The following is a 20594-nucleotide window of genomic DNA, read 5'->3' as shown; positions in this document are numbered from 1 at the left end:
GATGTGGAACTTGCTAGTTGGGTAGGCTAGCTACCTTGTGAGCCCCAGAAATCTACTCGCCTGTGCCTCTCCGCTAGGCTCACAAGCATACACCGCCAAGTCCGTTTATTTTAACATGAATTCTGGGAAATGAATTCAGGTCCTTGGACTTCTGAGGCAAACACTTTACCTTTTGCGCGTGCTCTCTCTCCTGTCCTCAGCTTAAAGATTGTTTCCTGTAACGCCTACTATTTTTCTCCTAGAGAGCCAATGACAGCCTTCCCCTTGTTCTAACTGTGTCCCCATCACCTTGTTTGCTGTTGTGGTGGGTTTCTTGAAGGCTTTTGTTGTAATGGTGTTGTTGAGAGTAAGGGGGAACCCTATTCCAACACTCAGGGGAAGAGATCCTTCTCAGACGGCTGACACTGTAGAGATGGCGCTTGTGGTAGTTTCCCTTGTGTTTCTAATTTACTCTAGCTGACAGCTGATGTGGTTTTAGGGAATGAGGACAGATTAAGCTTATGGTCCCATTCTGTCACTCAAGAAAAACCACAATAGTCTAGTTCGCAGAGCTGAGTTGAGTCCGTGCTGCTTCTCAACGTTATGTGGGGACAAAGCTACCCCAGGAAGGGTGGCCAGAACCTTTCCTCCGTCTGCTGCTAAGAACTCCCTGCTCCATACCTAACTGTGTGCTTCCTTTAGAACTTTTCCTTTATTGCTGTGGTGTGATTCCTGAGGCACAGGGAATTTTAGGGAGGGCACACTGTGGGAGTGTGGGCAGCAGAAGCTCCAAGCACCTGGTCTCCTCCTGAGTCCTCTTCCTGCTTTGTCCCCTCCACAGTGTTTGAGGACTGCAGGCTGACCTTCATCCAAAATGTTCAGAACCAGAATGATTTCAGGTTTCAGAACTTTTCAGATTTGGGGTATATTTATGATGAAATTTCTTGGTAGTTGGCCCCAAAGAAGCCAGCCCTAACACTGAAATTTATTTGTTTTGCATGTGCTTCCTTTGCATATCCTAATTTTATAGAATATTTTTAATAGTTTTGTGAATGAAGCCTTTCATTGTGTGGGACATTTCATTGTGATGGATGTCAGATTCTTTATTTTTGAATTAGGGGTGATCAACTTGTAGTGTGTTTTATATAACTCTATAAAATTATAATCTGAAATGGGACTTAAAGGGAAGGGCAATGAATCCAAACAGGGACATGTTCAGCCAAGACTCCACTCCTGGTTCTTACCCATCGTCATCCTGAAGACCTTGAGAGGCCCTAGGCCAGGCACTCTCCTCCTAGGGGAGGAGAGTTACTGGGGACTAACAGAGACAGTGGGAGGTGCTGGGTATCAGTAGCATTAGAGGTGCCTAGCCTCTAATGCTAGGGAAGCCTCTAATGCACAGGGAAGATCCAGGCAGGTGTTTGTCTTCCTTCAATGGTTGGTTGTCAGGTCTTCCTGGCCATCTTGTAAGGCAGAGATCAATGATGATGACACCATAAGAGCTGAAGGAAGAGGATGAAGATTGTCACGGCATGGCTAAGTAGGCAGACACTGGAAGGCACAGTTGTGTCCAGGTCTAGCATAGGTGTGTGAGTCACCCTTTCCAAGCTATCTGTTGTTTTGTTTTTCCACCTGTAAAATGTAGAGAATAATAGCTGTGGTTTTGTAGAGCTGTAGTGAGGATCTGATCAGTGTGGAAAGCAATCCCATTCCCTTCACTGCCCAGTAAAAGGGTATGTGTGTCACTACTTGCCAAGCTCTTTTCACAGCAGCATTTTATGATCCCCTGGCTCTACTCTTCCCTTGAAGACAGGTGTCACAGTTTTTAGAGCAGTTGGAATGTCCTCGATGATCTCCACAGGAAGAGAAAGGAGCACCATGGAGGAGGTAGATCCAGAGAGGCAGAGGTCAGGAGACTCTACCTTCCTAGGACTGTCATTCCCGTCATCTCCTGGTATTTGCCACAGATCACCTTACCCCAATTTACACCCTTCCTGCTGCCTCTGACAGGGAGCATATGGATGACAAGGAGTTTCCTGACTATGGACACAATGTTCTCTCTCCCGACTCGACTCCACGCCTTCCCTGCCATGATGAGCAGTCCTGTGTAGCTAGCCATGAGCCTAAATCAACCTTTCCTTCCTTAAATTGGGTTTTGTCAGGCATTTTTGTTGTAGCATCAGGTGTCTAATGCACCAGTTACAACAGCCGCTGGCATACACTTCTGCAGCTTAATGGGCAATCTTGTCTTCTGATTATTAGCATCATAATGGTACTTCCTGTCCCAAAGTCTGATTGGAAATGTTGTCAGGCTACGCCTGCATAGGCCGTTAACTATTTGATACTAGTGACCTACTTATTCACTTTTATGTCCCTTAGCACAAATAAAATTGCTAACAAACATGTTTGTTGAATTAGTGGGGTTTCTTTTTTGCAGTGCTCTTATATATTTCAAATTTATCTTTCTTTTCTTTCCCCTCCTTAATTTTATTTGTTTCCATTTCATGTTCAAGGCTATAGTCATCTAGTCATCGCATTAAATGAGAAATGGCAATTTTGCAGTTTTGATCAAAGGAAGTGAAAGATAAAGGCTTTGAGTTGAGGACAATCCCAGATTTCAACTTTCACTTCCACCTGGAGCCACACTTTTCAGAGTGAATTAATATGCTAATTGCCATGTTTCTCGAATTGCTGCCCTTTGTAATTGGCGGCCACCACCTAATGAGACCACACTGTGTCTGCAGGAGGCAGAGAGCAGCCCTGCTGCTGCTTGGCCAGCTTCATCCTCATTGGTCAGTCTGGGACCGTGGCCGGTGGAAGGGTGCCATCCGTGGGCGTTTCTATCTTAGCTTACCCAGACTGGAAAACTCTTTACAGATGTGCCCAGAGATCTGCCTCCAAACTGTATCTAGATCCTGTCAAGCTGACAAGCAACACAAACCATTACCATTGGTATGCTCCTTTCCGCTGGGTACATACACACCTTCCTGTAACTAATCTTTATGCCTACATGTCCCAACCACCATGACCATGGCTCCCCACCATCAACCTGATGCTTTTGTTTGTTTCTTTCTTCCTTTCTCTCTCTCTTTCTTTTTGCTTGCTTTGGTTCTTGTTTTTTTAAATTAATTAGTTCAATTTACATATTGGTCATAGACCACTCGTTCCTCTCCTCCCAGGCCCACCCTCCTTCCTGCACCCTGCCCCCCTATTCTTCAAAATAAGGGAGCTCCCTACCCAAACATCCCAGCTCATCTATTCACATGAGGACTGAGTTCTTCTTCCTCCCCTGTATCCTGGTAGGGCAGTCCCATCAGGGGAAAGTGATTAAAAAAAAACAAAACAAAACAAAACAAAAAAAAAAAAACAGGCAACATAGTCCATGTCAGAGATATCCCCCACACCCTTAACTAGTGGGCTGCCATGAAGCCTAAGATGCCCACTGCGCTTATCTTGTTGGGGTCTATGAATTGTAGTATGTCTATCCTGTACTACATGACTAAAATCCACTTATTAGTGTGGGTATACCATGTGTGTCTTTCTGGGTCTGTGTTACCTTGCTCAGGTTGATCTTTTCTAGTTCCATCCATTTGCCTGCAGATTTCATGATCTCCTTGTTTTAAATGGCTGAGCAGTATTCCATTGTGTAAATGTACCACAGTTTCTTTATCTATTCTTTGGTTGAGGGACATCTAGGTTGTTTTCAGTTTTGGGCTATTACAAATAAAGCTGCTATGGACATAGTTGAGCAAATGTCCTTGTTGTATGGTAGAGCATCTTTCAGGTGTATGCTCAGGAGTGGTATAGCTGGGGCTTGAGGTATTCCTAGTTTTCTGAGAAAGTGCCAGATTTATTTCCAAAGTTGTGCACAAGTCTGTATTCCCACCAGCAATGGAGGAGTATTCCTCTTTCTCCACATCCTCACCAGCATGTGTTGTCACTTGACTTTTTGATCGTAGTCATTATGACAGGTATAAGATGGAATCTCAGAGTTGTTTTGATTTGCACTTCCTGATGACTAAGGATGTTAACCATTTCTTTAAGTGCTTCTCCACCATTCTAGGTTCCTCTGTTGAAAATTCTCTGTTTAGCTCTATCCCATTTTTTAGTTGGATTATTTGGTTTGTTGGTCTTTAACTTTTTAGTATTGCTATTCACAGATGATATGATAGTATACATGAATAGACTGAAAAAATTCTCTGTTATTCTTTTGGATTTTACTGGGTATGTATATTCCTTAGGAGTCACTTCTGTGTTGGTTTGGAATGAAAAAGTGCCACCAGCTTTTTTTGTTTTTGACTGTTTTATTTGCATGGTCATGGAGAAGGAAAGCATTTTTTAAAATTTTTGTCTTTTTTATTTATTATCCATTATTATTTATTTATTATTATATTATTTATTACCTCAGTAGCTCAAGAATTAGGTCTTAGAAGTTGTGTGTTAACTGGGGAAAGAATTTTGTGAAACTTCTATTCCCAACTCAACAAATCCCACTTAAAAAAAAAAAGATAGGAAATGAAATCAAGAGAAAAATGCTTTGACCTGCAGATTGTCTTCAACTATGGCACACACATGGCATTGGCCAAGGCTGTTCTTTTGGCTCTGGGGTCTCTCAGTTGCTTAGGTTAGATGGAACAACAAAATGATTCAGGCTGCTCCACTTTCTTCAGAGCTTGAGCCATTACACTCTGGTGTTTGCTGGACTGGGAATCGGTGACCTTTGGCCCCTGGCACAGGTGATGGCAGAAGGGAATGTCTAATTGAAGCCGATTTAAGCATCTCCTCATCGTCATTAATTTTCAGTGCTGCATGAGCTCATGCAGCCTGGTCCAGGAGGGACTGTAAGTCTGCTCTGAAATGTCAAAACCCCAACACTTCTCAGTTTTCCTCTCGGCTCCGTTTCTTATTCCCACTTTCCCCACAGCAGAGGTCAGACACACTGTTGTGAAATACAGTGAAGTTGCAGTGGGAACCGTCCATGCATGTTAACTTGAAGGAAGGTAGACACTCCTGAGAGGGTCCCGGGCCTTAATAAAGCACTTCAAGGAAGCAGAGTATCAAATTAATGCTTTTTGTGCTAAAAACATTAAGGTATTTAAATGTGTTATTCTAATCCCTGTTCCAGCCTGGGAACAAGAGGATCTAATATCATTTACTTAAATCCCAGCCTTCCTAGACTGCTCCATTCTTTTCAGCCTCATTGAGGAAGAGGCAGCCTATACCCAGCAACTTTCAATGATTATTAAACCACATGTAATTTTCACAACATGCACTCTGTTCAGTTTCCAGATCAGGTAAGGTTGCCCAGATCTTAGAACATCCCCCATCATTCCTGGACCAGGTGTTCAGGTGCTGGGTTCCTGTCAGAATCTCACTGTAATTTTTCTATATCCAGTGAAGTGATGAACGTGTCAGAGATACAAGGGCAAATTCATACATTCTGAACTGGTGAGCAAACTATCCGTGGCCCATAGTGTGCCCTTTCTCAGTCGCAGGGTAAGCTGATCTCAGGCAGACAGGCGGCCTTCCCTTTTCTCACAGCCCTTCTCTGAATCTCAGCTGCTGAGGCAGCTTTTTACAGCCTTAGGCAGGATCGAGTTATAAAGGTTTGTTCGGTTAATAAAGAATATCAAGTTGCCATGGCTACTCACAGCAGTAGGATGATGTGTGATGCCTAGAAGAGAAGGCTGACAAGTGTTGAGAGCAACCGCCAGTGACACAGTCATTAATATTAGTCAGATGGTAGATAAACAGACTGGCCAATCGATAGATGATAGAAAGATAGATAGATGGATACATACATACATACATACATACATACATACATACATACATACATTATCTCTAGATATGTTTTAGGTTTTTTGTTGTTTTGTTTTTACTTTAAAAGTCCAGTTTAAAAAAAAATGTTTGCAGTGTTGAACTGGATATAGATGCCATGAAAGAGCTTTGGGTTGCTAGAGTAGCTAGTCTTAGATCCTTTGGGTTCCAGGGCTTGTGGGTAATTAGCTCAGTGCTGGAGTGCCTTCCCTCTTAGTTTCCCAGAACCACCACCAAACCACCAAAAAAAAAAAAAAAAAAAAAAAAAGAATAGGTAGCGTGCATTAATTTATAACTACGAGTAAACCAATGAAAGTGAGAGTTCAACACACTTGGATGGCTTACAGAAGAACCAATTACATCTAATATATACATATGTGCATATATATGTGTGTATATATACAGATGTATGTATATATGTATATGTGTATATGTGTATATATGTATATATGTATATGTATATATATATATATATATATATATATATATATATATATATATATATATACACACACACACACATAAATGCTATACTGGGCTGCCCTTTCCTTCTTGTCTCAAATAGGAACATACAGAAATGGTCAATTCTGGAAGATGGAAACATTGTAAGAGTGATTTTGATAATGAATAGTTATACCTTGTCAATAAACTTTGGGGCTTATACGATATCGCAGAATAGTAAGCTCCTGCAATTTAAATTATATACTTGTTAAATTCCCCAAGTTACTGTCTAGTTATGATACCAAGACAAAGAGCCAGTTGCTCACACTGCTGCCTCCTGCTAACATTTACACAGTCTCTTGGTGTTGTGACCGCAGCAGCCTCCGCTGCAGAACCTTGTGACTGATGGGGAGGAAATGTAAAGAATGTTATCAGACGTCCTGATCTGTAGTTTACAAAAGTGGCTGTATCACACCAGGGTTCATGTCATTTTGTGCCAAAGTTTTATCACAAATATTGTAGTCCATCATTGTGTTTGGTCCACAAATTCAATGATTACCCTATCAAAGACCACGCTGAATAGTTCTCAGTGGTGCAGACATCCTCCGGAGGCATGCCAGATGGTGGCAGAAGGTGATTCCAGGCAAATACTGGCATTCATTATCTAATGCTGCCAAAAGACCGGAAGACTATGTGAAGCAGTCCTAGTGCCTGGAGAGCAAATATCTTCCAAGCCTCAGAGTGCTTCTGCAAGATGATATCCAGGGACTAATGGTTGGCCCATAACAATCAAAGCATTGTGATCTGAAGAGGCAAGGTGGAAGAAAAGACCGGGCTCTCGTGTTAGCCCTTCCCAGGAGAGCCTTTGTGAGGCCGGGGATTGCTGCTGCCCATTTGTCAATGGGAGCTGTCACAAGAAGTCTGGAATGTTTTCAAGGACCTTAGCAGGAAATAGAATCGGGACCACCAGCATGTTGGTCAGGAAGTTTGCAAACAGTGCCTGTCCCTGGAGCACTGTAAAATGACGTATTTTTATCTGCTTTCTGTGAACTATCATTCATGGCATATGCTGATTTCACAGAGGGGTCCAGACAACCTTGAATTCTTTTCTTCTCTCTGTGGATCAGTAGTCTCTCATGGCTATCCAACAACAATGTGTGGCTAGGTCAGTTGCTCATGTGGAACTGTGATGCAAATGTTTTTGTTTTTTGTTTTTTGTTTTTTATTAACAATTCTTTATAGTCATGACTAGCAGTGTACGGCATCTAGGAAGCATGATCTAGTTAGTCATTGTTCACTGAATGTCTGCTGTATAACTTAGGAATTTGATGTTAGGAGTCTGGTGATGACTGAGGTTGATGGGAAAGCAATCTTCGTTGCTTTGAAGGTACCATGGAAAGGTGTGTTCATCTGGCACACGTGGGGGCACTCATAAAACAACAAAGGGAACTATGAGAGGAGAGGCCCATTCCTTAGTTCCTGTATATTTTGGAGATACTGTCTCTTTAAGAGTTCTTATAATAGGGCTTCTCTCCAAGGATATGTGCATGGTGGGGTTAAGATGGGAAACACTGCTGTCTCCTTCAGAACTAGTAAGTGACTCGCTTGAGTTCTCACCCACCAGCACCTCCAAACATCTCAGTCCTGAGTCTCTCTGGATCCACTTCTTCCTGCCCCAAAGTCCCACATTTCTCACTGTCCTCAAAGGACCATTTTAAACTGCCAATACCATCTGCTTTTAGAATTTGGGAGGACAGTGAGATGTCCCACAAACTGGGGCAGGGGTTTATATTTGGAGAAAGCTAAACATTTTAGGTCAAAGTATAGGTAGATAAATGCTGTTCTAAACACGGGAGGCTGCGTGGATGGCCTGAAATCTGGCCCCGGGTCTCCCATAGAATTGTACCAAATGCATCAAAAGAAAGGACAGAGTCTAAGCAAGTGGTGAGATACCTAAGAAACAAGCATGTGGAAGAGCTCAGTACATTGTAGGTTTTATGCCTACAAATTAGGTATGTGTGTATCTGCTCAAATAAGCCCTTTAAACTATGAAGGTTAATGGGTGGATATGTGAGTGCATGTGCAGTCACAAGCATGTCACAGTGTATACGTGTAGATCACAGGGCAACTTGAGGGAACTGGCTCTTTCTCTACCATGTGGCACCCAGAGATCAAACACAGGCCACTAGGCTTGGCTGCAAGTACCTTTGCCCACTGAATCTTCTACGTTTAAAGGTGCTACATGGGACCGGAGAGATGGCTCAGTGGTTGAGAGTGCTTGCAAAGGATCCCAGATCAGTTTTCAGCACCCTCATGATTGTTTGTAACTCCAGTCCCAGAGAGTCTACTGCCCTCTCCTGACCTCTCCGTGCATGTGATATACTTACATGCAGATAAAAGACTCATGCACATTAAGAAAAAATAAACATCAAAAGAAACCATAACTTTGGAAGATAAATGGCTGCTATAAGGGACTTTTCATTGTCTTTTATTTCAACTGGTTTTCTAATCAAATAAAAAGGATCTCCGTATAGTATGTTTTTTCTTGACAAGAGAGTGCACGCTTTCACAAGTGAAATCTTCTGATACATTGGTAGTGTGTCCCTCAGTACTTCTGTGTTTTAGGCTTGGTATAGGTAGATTATCTTCTAAACCATTCCAAAGAAAAGAAGTACAGTCTCATCTACCTAATTCTGGCACTCCCCCACTAGCTTCTTATTTGAAGGACTCACATTTCTTAAGTGAAGTGCAAGCCTAAATTGAGGCTAAGTTTTGATTTTGAAGAAGACTGTAAAGGTTTTAAAAGGAGCAATGAGATTCAATTATTTTTCAGATGATGATGATGATGATTATTATTATCATCATTATCTTTTCTATGCACCTTATGGTATCATTTAAGTGTGGCTAGGAAACATGTGAACTAGAAAGAACTGGAAAGTATCACTGACACAAACCTGGTAGCTGGTTAGAAATCCTCGTCACAGGCTGTGTTTGTTGTTTCCCAGTTGCTGAGACAGTGTCCTGACAAAAAGCTGCTTAGGGAAGAAAGGGTTTATTTGTCTCACATTTCCAGAGAGGATACCGTCTGGGGAAAGAGTGGCAGCAGGTATGTGAGGCCAGCCCGACAGTCAGGAGCATGCTGATCACATTTCAAGGGCATGCAGAGGAAGCAGGAAGTGGGGCCGTGGCCCATAAAACTCAAGGTGGGCCCAAGTGATGTACTTCCTCTAGCAAGGCTCTGCTTCCCAAAGGTTCTCTAGCCCTTACACATAGTGCCACAACCAGGGAGCATGTGCTTGAATACATGAGCCTGTAGGGAACATTTCTCATTCAAACCACAAACACAAGCCCTTCCCTGGCTTTCGGAATGAGGGGCTTTGGTGCCATTTAACACTTGAGAATCGTTGATGTGGTACAGTGGTGTGCAAACTTCTCATAGTTAGTTAGTTAATCATTTGGAATCAACTAATGAAACCAGTCAGTGAATCTGGTTAGTTGGTTGGTGTTGATGAGCAGCCGTGCATTCTCTTGGCTGTCTCTGAGAGAAGTCTTTTAAAACTCTTCCAGTCCAGGCTGAGCTCTGTAATCTAGGTCCTGCCCCATCTGAACGGTGGCTGAGCAGGAAAGGGGTTTTCTGAGTTCACTTTAGACTACCCTGAAAGATCAGGAAAGAATGTCACTCTGACCAGGGCTTTTGTAGCTCAGGCAAATTAATGTATGATACTAATTCTGTGGAAGCATTTGCCCTGGGTTTTACTTAAGCTTTATGTTGAACTAATTTGAGGAAACAAGTTTTCAAAAGTCAGGACACACAAAACGAGACTCTGAGCGGCGGGTACTGAGCCTGTTTTAAGTCTCAAAAGGGAATTCTTCGTTTGCAAATGGATTGTGTTCTGCGGGTATGTAGATTACCTCTTCAGTTGATGGAACTCTTAGAGTTTATGTTTTCACTCATAATGCACCAAAATTGGTTGCAGAAGTGTTGCCAAGCACCTTGCTCAGCTCAGATGTGGTCTGGAGCTTTATTTTATGGGGTGAGCACATTATATTCTGGGAATGCTTATTAAGTATGGTACATGATTCCAGGTCACAAATTAAGATAGGAAAGAGCCGCTTTCTGCTCCATGGCAACCTGGCATACTCAGCGCTCTATGTGGCTGGAGTGTAATGGTGCACAGTCGGTTCTGTAGAAATTGGCTATTTGACATCTGTTTTGAACCCTGATCATGTGCTAGACTTATATTTTCTCAAAGCATCACAGCTGAGGGCGTAATAAATCCTTGATGAGAATTTCATGCTCCTAAGTGCCAGGGTAGGACTTGCTTTATATACCCCTTGCTTTTGCCAGTTGGAAAGAGGCAGCTGTTGGACACTCATGGACCGTACCATCAGCCACTGCAATAGGCTTGACTGAATGACTTCAGAGCCAAATCCCAGAGGCAAACTGAACAAGCCTGGTGACTTGCAGCTCAGTCAGATTTCTGTTACTATAAGGAAAGTTATTTGGGATGATAGGGTTTTTTGTTTGTTCGTTCGTTCAGTTGGTTGGTTGGTTTCTCACTCCATCATTGAGCATCTTTGTTGTCTGGGGCCCACGGTGAGTCAGAACACCATAGAGAAGGGTTCATGCCAGACCAAAAACATTCACATCGAGGCTAGGAACTGGAAAAGAGAAAGAGGAGGAACTTGGTCCCACTACATCCTGGAAGGCATGCTCTTGGTGGTGGTGAGACCCCCTACTAGACACCACTTTTTTGTATTATTAAAAACTTCTTTAAGGTTAATTTATTTTGTATGTATTAGTGTTTTTCCTGAATGTATGTCTCTGCACCGTACCTGTGCCTGGTGCTTGCAGAACTCAGAACAGGGCATCAGATCCCCTAGACCTGGGCTTACAGACAGTTGTGAGCATGACGTAGGTGCTGGTTTTCAGCCTCAGAACTCTTAACCACTGAGCACTCTCTCCAGCCACAATCCCCATCTCATAAAGGCTCCACCACCTCCCAATACCTGTGGCCTAAGCCTTGAGTATGTGGGCCTCTGTAGGACATCTTCAGAACCAAACTATAACACCTAATAGAATACCAACAACTTTTAGCTCCAACAATTCCCTTGCTCTATTTAGCTCCTTCCATATTCCATGGCCACAGTTCTCCCAGCCCCTCCTTTCCATGTGCAATGGCCAACCTCCAACCCACAGAAGTCCTTTCTGTCTACACCATCTGAGAAAAGACCCACTGACTCTCAGTTGGGTAACCAAGAGATGTGGGAAGATGCAAGCACAGGTCTGCCCAGGGTGTCCATGAGCATGGGGGGCAGGCCTGATAGCACAGTTCTTATGAAGCAGATCTTGAGGCTACAGAGATGGCTCAGTGGTTAAGAGCACCGACTGATCTCCAGACACACATTCAGGCAAAACACCAATGCACATGAAATAAAAATAAATGTTTAAGAAAAAAAGGAAGTAGGTCTTTGAGCATTACTCTAGTTTACACATAGCCCTTGTGTGAATACAGCCACTGCCCCTCTCTCTGGAGGTGACTCAAGAGCTTACTAGTAAATTCTCCACACCGAACATCAGTTTACCAATTCAGGATCGATAAGAAATCAGCCCTGAGTTGATTTTTCATGCTACAGGATCATCCTGGCTTGTGCTGTGATGACACAGTTTATTGACCTACATAGCTGCTCACTGGGTCCTTAGGTTTGTAGGAGGCTTCTTCCCAGAGAGTGGAGGGGTCTTGGTGCTTACCGTCCTCCCAGGCAGGGGCTGCTTTTGTCTTCTCATTCTGGGCTGTGCTCCTGCCCCTCCAGCAGCAGAAGACCTCAGGCCTGGGACTCAGCCTCCTGCACTGGCTGCCTGGCAAACACATCATCATCTCTGGGGTAGAAAGGGAATCTTCTTTCCCCCTTGCTCTGGTTTCTTCCTGCCCTCTCTCACGTCCTGCCTGTTTTCTTTTCTTTCTGTAAATTCCCTTGCTAGCCCCGCATTGTGTAGAGGCTCTTCTTGTGCTCTTGTTTATTGGGAAGAAGTTTTCAATGGTCCCACTATCTCGATTACCTGTGTGAGCCCCAGAGGGTTTGCTTCCTACTCACCCCACTCAGCAGTAGACTGAAGTCTGGCTGTGTTTTGGGCTCCTTTACAGATATGCATTGCTTCCATGAATTTGGCAAACACCGGAAAGCCACAGGCTCCTGCTTTCTCAACACCTCTTTACACATGAGCATAAAATATACGCGCTGGATTTGGAGGATGTCTGCCTTTGAATGCAGCCTGTGCACTGCAGCTGGCCCCTTAGGAAGGGTGCCTGCTGTCCTCACTCCTCCCTCTTCTTCCTGTCTTCCCTCACAGAGTGTCTCCACTGCAGAAGTCTGAGATTGTGGACGTTGTGAAGAAGCGGGTGAAGGCCATCACCCTGGCCATTGGAGATGGTGCCAACGATGTGGGCATGATCCAGACAGCCCATGTGGGGGTCGGGATCAGCGGGAATGAAGGCATGCAGGCCACCAACAACTCAGATTACGCCATCGCACAGGTCAGCCTCCCTTTTCCCAGTGACGACTGCTGGGCACAGGAGACAGCCTAGAGCTCAGCCTCAAGGATTCTGCCCACCTTGGGAGGCCGCCATCTAGATGAACTGCCAGCCCCCGCTGGTTTCTCTGTTGCCTGAGTTCTGAACAGCTTGAGGCCCCTTCACTGGGTTGGGTTTCCTCGGGCCAGACATGGGACTGGCCTACAGACCTGTCATTCAGAGAACATACCTTTCTTGGCAGACAGGTTCCCTAGGTGCTAGATGGCTTTACTCCTCTTCCCACTGTTTTGTTTGTTTGCTGGCTTTGTGCATCCCTCGCTGAAGAGCAGCTTCTCAGGATAGTACCACCGCATGGTCCCTCACTCAAGGACCTCCCTTCTTCTAGAACTGCTGCCAAGTTCTGGGCGAGCAGCTAAGGTCAGAAAGAAGCGGTCACAAGATGAAGGACAAGAGTCAACCTCAAGACCCTTCTGGGGAATATCTGGCTGTCTGGCCTGATAGATTATCTAGATGCCTAGTCTCCGAGAATACTGGCTTGTTCTCCCAGATGCTAAGGTTCAGGGTCTTGTAGCTGAATACCTGCATTTGCTGTAGCACCAGCTCCTCGGCCTCTCCCCTGCTTCTCTGAATAGTGTTTGAAGAACATGTTAAACCTAACTGCACGATTACCAAGAACAGTGGCTTTGTCACCCTTTCAGCTAAAATGCAGAGAGGCATAGAAAACAGGCAACCTTCTTCCAGCCCCAGGGCTTGTGGTCGGTCCTTTGCAACTTTAGGATACCATCCCCGAAGGAAGCTCTGTTTGATCACCTCTCACGTTTCGTTTCCTTCTGGTTTGAGGTTCTGCAAATGCAGCAAGAAATTAGCCAGACCACGTGGCTTTGGAAACTGGCTAAATTCAGTTTTGTTTCTTTGTGGACTCCAAATCCCTGAGTTGATTCCCGAAGTAGGCAGTATGAGTTTTGATTTTACAGGTGGGAAACCTAAAGGTCCTACCCACATAACGATTGGCCTCAGGTCTGAGCACAGGCCCAACATCACAGAGCAGCACCACCCTGTGAACTTGGGGGCCGCCACACACACCTGCTCCATTGCTTTGCCGAGTCAACTGTGCAGAGGCCCGTGGGACCCAAGCTTCCTGTCAGTTGTCAGCAACTGTGGATATTATACACCCCAGGTTTATTAAATACTTGAGTTATAACATCATATGGCTGGAAGGGATCTTGAGAGGTTTCCTAGGAGTTACAGGCAAATATTTGTCTGCTTTTCTCTTTAGAATGTCTAGGGAGGGAGGATTCCTGACTGAAACTGCGCAGGGATAAAAGGTGGAAGATGCAACCACTTTTGTCAGAAGGAGACATCAGGGAGGGATGGGGCAGAGTCTTCTAAGTCCACTGGGGGGGGGGGGTTCTTTTCCCTCTGTGGGAAACAGCACCTAAAGCAACCACTGATAGCCTTGCCTGGATTTTCCTGTCTGTTGTGCTGCAGGGGCATGCTGCCATCTCAGGGCTGAGTTTGTGCCAAGCACTAGATTTTGAATAGCCTCTTCCTTAGTTACCATGCTCAAATCCCCACCAGTTGGGGTTAAGTTCCTCCACCCCACTGAAGTGACAGCCATGCCTGGTTGAAGTTAACACCATGTTCTTTTGAGTTCTATTTCGTTTTGTTTTGTTTTTGTTCTTGTTGTGTTGTGGTGTTGTGTGGCCACATTTCTAAAAACCGTGTTTTGAAAGAAGTGCCCCATGAGGTAAAGAAAAGAAAAGGTGCCAGGAAAGTCATTCTGTGGGCAAAGCCCTGGTTCCATGTCCTTGTTTGTCTGCCTCATGCTTGCCTGCATAGCAGCTGCTGAGCAGGTGACGGCCACTGCTGGCCACCTGAACTATCCAGAGGGGACAGTATGGTCTAGTGTGTATCTACAGCCCTCAGCTCTCCGTCTGCTGGAGCACATTCCACCTGCCCAATATGTCTGTCTTGAATGGCTCTGGGGAGACAGAGCTGATTTAAGGTGGATGCTATGGCTTTATCTCAGACAACAAGGGCCCTTAAATCACCGCTACCCAGTGCCAGTCAGCTGCATCTGATTGCACAGCCAGGTACCCTGTTTGAGTGGGAGATAACAAAGGACTGTAACATTGTTGTAGAGTAGTTGCTGTGTGTGTGTGTGTGTGGTATCGTATAGCTGTGTGTCCATGTGTAAGTCCATCCAGGTGCCTCTGTGGGGTATGGGAAGTGTAACTGCTTTTAGCTGACAAACTGTCACTGTGCTGGTGTGCATACCTTTCTTGAGTCAAACCTTCATTGTGTGAGTGTCTCTGTCCTTTTCTCCTGTGGTCACCATAAAATCTGTGGCTGGATCTTGTGGAGGTATCCCATTCCAGTGTGCTTTTCTTCCAGCTTGGAAGTCACCTTCTTTTTCTAATTACATCTCTGAAAGACATTTAGCTCAGAGGGTTCCACAACAGTCATAGTGAGAGTCCAGCAGCATGTTTGGGGAAGATAACAATTAGTCAACTAAAGAGAATTTTCTCTTCTTCTCAGCTGCCCTGAAAGCCCCACTGCAGGGGAACAGGTTGTGTTTGGGGGTTTTATTTGTTTTGTTGTTGACTGTTGGTTTCCTAAGGGGCTGGTTTCCTCTACCTTCCTTGTTTACTTGCTGCTCATAAGAACAGTCTGTGTCTTCTGTTCCTCAGCGACAGGCTGCTCTGAACTTTGTCACTGTCCCTTTTTCAGTTTTCCTACTTGGAGAAGCTGCTTTTGGTTCATGGAGCCTGGAGCTATAATCGGGTGACCAAGTGCATCCTCTACTGTTTCTACAAGAATGTGGTCCTCTACATCATTGAGGTAAGCGACGGGGGGAGGGGAGTGATGGGAGTGATGGGGGTAGGTGGAGGGTGGGTGGGTTCCCTCCTCTTGAGGAGGCTTCCCTCCCTTTAAGGAGGCAGGCCTCTGGAGAGGACATCTTTGGACAGTAAGTACATCTTAAGGAAGGGTTCTGTTAATGGAAAATTAAAGATACCGTTGGATCTTACTGAAAATCTCTGTGTCCTGCAGCCTCCTTTTAGCTGGCTGTAGCATGAGGCTTGTAATAAGAAACCAAGGGTGGGTACATACAGACTTTCTTTTCTGCCCAGCCACACACTCCTCCCAAGCTTCCCGTCCCAGTTCTGATCTTGTGCTCCTCTTCCTTGCCACTAGCTTGTGTCAGTGGTGGCAGAGGATGCTTCTGTTGCTCTCTCCTTTGTCTTGCTAGGGCAAAAGGAGACCAGTGTGGTCAATACCAGGAAACAGAGGTGCCCATCTTTCTGGGTGGATCTGAGGCATTTCCAGACACCCCTTCCTGTGTTTGTCTTCCCTTGCACGTACAGGGCCTGATTCCCTGCTGCATATGTCATGTTGTCTCCTGTACATGTCCTCTGGGAGGTTTGCATGCTAGGGCTCATGTAGAAATGAGTGGGGTATCTGATAAGATCATTTAAAATGTCACATGGAGTTCATGTTCTATTGTCCTTGTCTTGGTTAGGTTCCTAATGCTGTGATTAAAATGATGACTAAAAGTGACTTGGGGAGGAAAGTATTAGTTCAACTTAGTGGTAGTTCCATCACTGAGGGAAGCCAAGGAAGGAACTCAAAGCAGGAACCTGGAGGCAGGAACTGGAGAGAGGGCTGCTTACTGGCTTGCTCCCCATGGCTTGCTCTGTTTTCTTATATACCTCAAGACTGCTTGGCCAATAGGTAGTGTCATCCACAGTGTACCAAGCCCTCCCTTGTCAATCATCAGTCAAGAAAATACCCTGCAGAGTTGCCCGTAGGCCCATCAAATGGAGGCATTTTCTCAATTGAGGTTTTCTTTTCCAGGTGACTCTAGCTTAGTCAAGTTGACAAAAACTAACCAGGTACTCCTACAGTTTTCCAAGATGCTAATTCATTTATGAGAAAAACGTGTGCTTGCTAGAGGACAAGGCACCAAAAGTGGAGGAGGCTCTTTGTGTTTTCTGTTTGTTACTGACAAGACTGTGTAAATGTTTTAGCCAGAGAGGATGGCACATGCCTGTAATCCCAGCACTTGGTAGGTAGAACATGAGGGTTTCAAAGTCAGATTCAGCTGCACAGTGAACTCCAGATCAGCTTTGGCTACGTGAGATCTTGTCCAAGAGGAAGAGGAAGATGTGGATGAGGCAGAAGGAGTCAAAACCAATCTTTGGGGCAATAGAAAATAAGTCAATGTTGCCTCTGTTTTAATATCTCACTTTATTACAGTATAAATTTTCAACTCTTAGCAAAAATAATGAAATAATAAAAATAATCACAAGGCAGAAACTAACTTTTACCATGTTGTCTCCTGAAAGCCTCCACTGAAGCAGGTGGCTTCCTACTGTGACAGCGGCCAATCACTGCTTTATCAGTTTGTCACCTCTCTCCTAATGAATCCTTCAGGTCACACATGCAGGTTGATGCCACAGGTCTGCTGACCACACTGGGAAAGACGGCTCTCCCAAGCTGATTATTTGCAGCACATGGCTGCTCAGCCAAAGACATGAGTGGGGCAGAAACAGCCTGTGTGCCTGTGTCCTCCTACGAGCCTACCCGAGAACCCCATTTTGCTTCTTTGCATAAAGGGCAGTTTCTTTGCCTCTCCGTGCTCCCTGAGTATAGCTGCCTCTGCATACAGGATAGCTGGTCTAGTTGACGCAGTGTCTCCTTTTGTGCTGGGAACACCCCTGCTTCTTAAAGAATCCTACATCAGGCCAGAAGAGGCCTCGTTGAGGTCCTACCGCCTGGCCTATTCCTCCTACTCGAAGCCCTGTGACAAAGGTCCTCTCTGCTTCAGTGAACAGCTGGGATTGTTGCTTCTTAGGAGAGAAAATCCTTCCTTGTACATAGCGGGACCTGGAAGTGTTTGTAGATGGAACTATTATGTGATTCAGGGTAGGGAGGTTCAAATCCATGTAGATGATGGTGCTACGCATTTTGTGGTCACTATCTCCTTCTTGCTCTTATTTTAACAGTCCCCTTATGGAATTTGACGTGTCTGTTTCTCTCATGCCAGCTGCCAGCCTTTTGCCTTTTTCCCCCCTACACACACGATAGGAGTCACTCCTTAGTGTCACTTGGGGTCATAGATAACAGCATGGACATCTGGGATCCTACACATCATCGCAAGGTTCCCAGCGCTCTGTCCCTCCAGCTGTCGGCTTTACACAGCTTCTTTATAATCTGGTTTTCCTCACCACCAGCAGATTGCTGATAGTCTAGACTTCTTATCAAGGCATTCTGTATGGGGCTTCCAACCCTCTGCCTCCCAGAGCGCCCCTGGGGGCAGAGCTCTTAGCCATTGATACCTACTATCTAGCTTTTGTCTTTTTTGTTCTTCAAGTGGGCTGGGCCTGAGTGGAGCCACCCTGTTAGTCTGTCTGCAAAGTGCTGCTTGGAATGAGTCCCCAACAGTGCTGAGTGAGTGCCCTGGGCGACGATTGCAGCTAAGTGTTGCTCAGCGGTCCACTGGAAAAGGCCCGTCCATGCACTCCTCAGACAGTTGTTTTTTTTTTTTTTGTTTTTGTTTTTTGTTTTTTTTTTTTAATGTGAAAGCCTCCACAATTCTGTGTCTCTGTTTCTAGTTAGGACTTCTGGGAAGTTCTAATTTGGAAACCAAGAGAATAAAACCCTTGACTGGTTCATGGTCAGAGCACCCACTCAGATAATGTCTGCTGGTCCCAAATTACTGCGCTGGCACCAGTGAGCGCTCCAAATGGAACATTCAGAGTGGGGAGAACTGCTTGCATGCTGTTTTAGTGTGTTTTGAATTTCAGGGTCAAAGGTTATTATAGAATTACTTGCTCATTTACAATAAAAAGTTTTAACTGTTGACCTAAGTGAGAACAAACTGAGCACGCTACTTAGGTTCTTAAAGGGCTTTCTTGTGACTTACGGAGGGACCTCGGCAGTAGAGCCATGCAGTCATCTCAAATGCCCTCTGCTGAGCAGGTAACTGCCAGACATTTTAAAATACAGTCTAAAAGCAATTTGCATAACATGCATATGCACACATACTCTGTGACCTGTTTTATGAGGACTCTGTACTCTGTTTTATGAGGACTATTATATTATCTAGATTTCCAATGAAAACTGTGGCATGACAGATCCTTATTTGGTATAATATTCCTATTTGCTGTAATAGTCCGCAAAAGTGGTTCCTATCCAAGGGAAATATGCATAATTCTCTCTGCTATATGGAATGCATTCTGGAAGTTCCCACTACTTACCCTACCCCTTATATGTTATCCACTCTTGCCCTTTTCTCTACAGTTACACACAGATTTTCTCTTTTTAGATAAATGTCATCATGCTATGGATCATGGTCTGCAATTCATGTTTCACTTGAAGGGTCCTTGAGAACCTTCACCCAGTCCTTGTGTGTTTGAGAACCATTAACTATTCCTTCATAGAGACCATGGGTATGTCGTCATACTGTGTGACTCCCTACAGGCCCTGCCATGACCCTGGGATCCCAGTGACCCGCATTCACCTCTCCCGTGTGGTCTGAGGCCCCTTCCTCACTGGCCTCATTCCCATGGCACCTTCTTCCTTTGTGTTTAGTTAGTGCTGCTAAAGTGTGGATACAGATACGCCCTTAGTAGTGTATAGTTCTATTAATTAAAACTGTCTTTCTATCAGAAAAATACAATTTCTGTCTGCCTCCCACAGGAAATAAGAGTGTCACAAAAAACTTTGAGGAAGGACAGGGTGGTGGCTTCAAGTGACGTGAATGTCCAGAGCTCTACACTTTAAGGGTACTAAAATGGTAGACATTAGGGAAGGGGGGTGCATCTCAACACCTTGCTCCCGTTGCCATGTTAAGGAAAATGCCCCATAAAGGCTGATTTATGGAATTTCGCATGGAGTTTGGTTCTGCCTAAATTAATCACACACTAAGTCCCGTAGCAGCAACTGGATGGACCGTCCTCCAAAGGCAAAATTGACTACAGGCTGGAAGATTCTGACTCCAAGCGATGGACTTCCTGAAGTCAGCAGGCAACGGGCATCCCTCTGCCTCTACACTGGCTTCCAAAATGGACATGAGACAGTGAGGGTCAGAGGAGTGTGATCTAGCAGGACTTATGCTGCTTTAAGAAACTGAGAGTCCCTTTCTGTGCTTGCAAGAGGCACTTTCTGTGGTTAAAATGATTGCAGAAGAATTGTCCATCTATATGCCGGGTAGACAGTGAGTGGGGAATTTAGATGTCTTTTGGAATGTTAAGCCTGGATCACCACTCATGGCCCTTATGTAACTGTCTCCTTGTGTAATTTGTAAACAAAAAACAGAGACAGATTTTTTTTTTAAAGCCTCTTTGATTTTGATAATGGGAAGAATTTGCCTTAACTGCAAAATTAGGAATAAAGAAGTTAGGGAAGGATGCTTGTAAAATTTTGAGGTCCTGTTACGTCATCTCTGTGGTATGTCCCCAAGAGGGGTAAATTAACAATTACACAGATGTTCGGCTTTCTAGATCTGATACAACTTGACCAGCTATCAGCAGTGTATTAAGTATTTTCTGGAATGGTGCTTCTCCATGACCTTGGGGAAAACATTTTTGAAACAGATTATTTAAAAAGTAGGCATTCTAGTCAGGCATAGGTGGCACATGCCTTTAATTTTAGCAGAGGCAGAGGAAGGCAGATCTCTGAGTTTGAGGCCAGCCTGGTCTACAAAGCAAATTCTAGGACAAGACAGCCAGGGCTACACAGAGAAACTTTGTCTCAAAAAACCAAAAGAGAGAGAAAGAAAGAAAGAAAGAAAGAAAGAAAGAAAGAAAGAAAGAAAGA

General features: G+C 44.6%; 1 protein-coding gene across 3 annotated transcripts in view; it reads left to right on the top strand.

Annotated features, from left to right (window-relative positions):
* Atp8a2 (ATPase phospholipid transporting 8A2) overlaps nt 1-20594 on the top strand; it is a 504296-nt gene that overhangs the window by 284359 nt on the left and 199343 nt on the right. For all 3 annotated transcript variants that reach the window (XM_055617218.1, XM_055617234.1, XM_055617226.1), the window contains 2 exons: nt 12593-12776; nt 15504-15614. In XM_055617218.1, the coding sequence (XP_055473193.1) occupies nt 12593-12776; nt 15504-15614 (295 nt within the window). The remainder of the gene's footprint in view (nt 1-12592; nt 12777-15503; nt 15615-20594) is intronic.

The sequence above is a fragment of the Psammomys obesus genome, unplaced genomic scaffold (assembly GCF_907164565.1).
Source record: "Psammomys obesus unplaced genomic scaffold, mPsaObe1.curated_primary_1811, whole genome shotgun sequence".
Classification (NCBI taxonomy): Eukaryota; Metazoa; Chordata; class Mammalia; order Rodentia; family Muridae; genus Psammomys; species Psammomys obesus.
The sequence above is the reverse complement of the archived record's forward strand: the minus strand, read 5'-3'. Positions and strand labels throughout refer to the sequence as shown.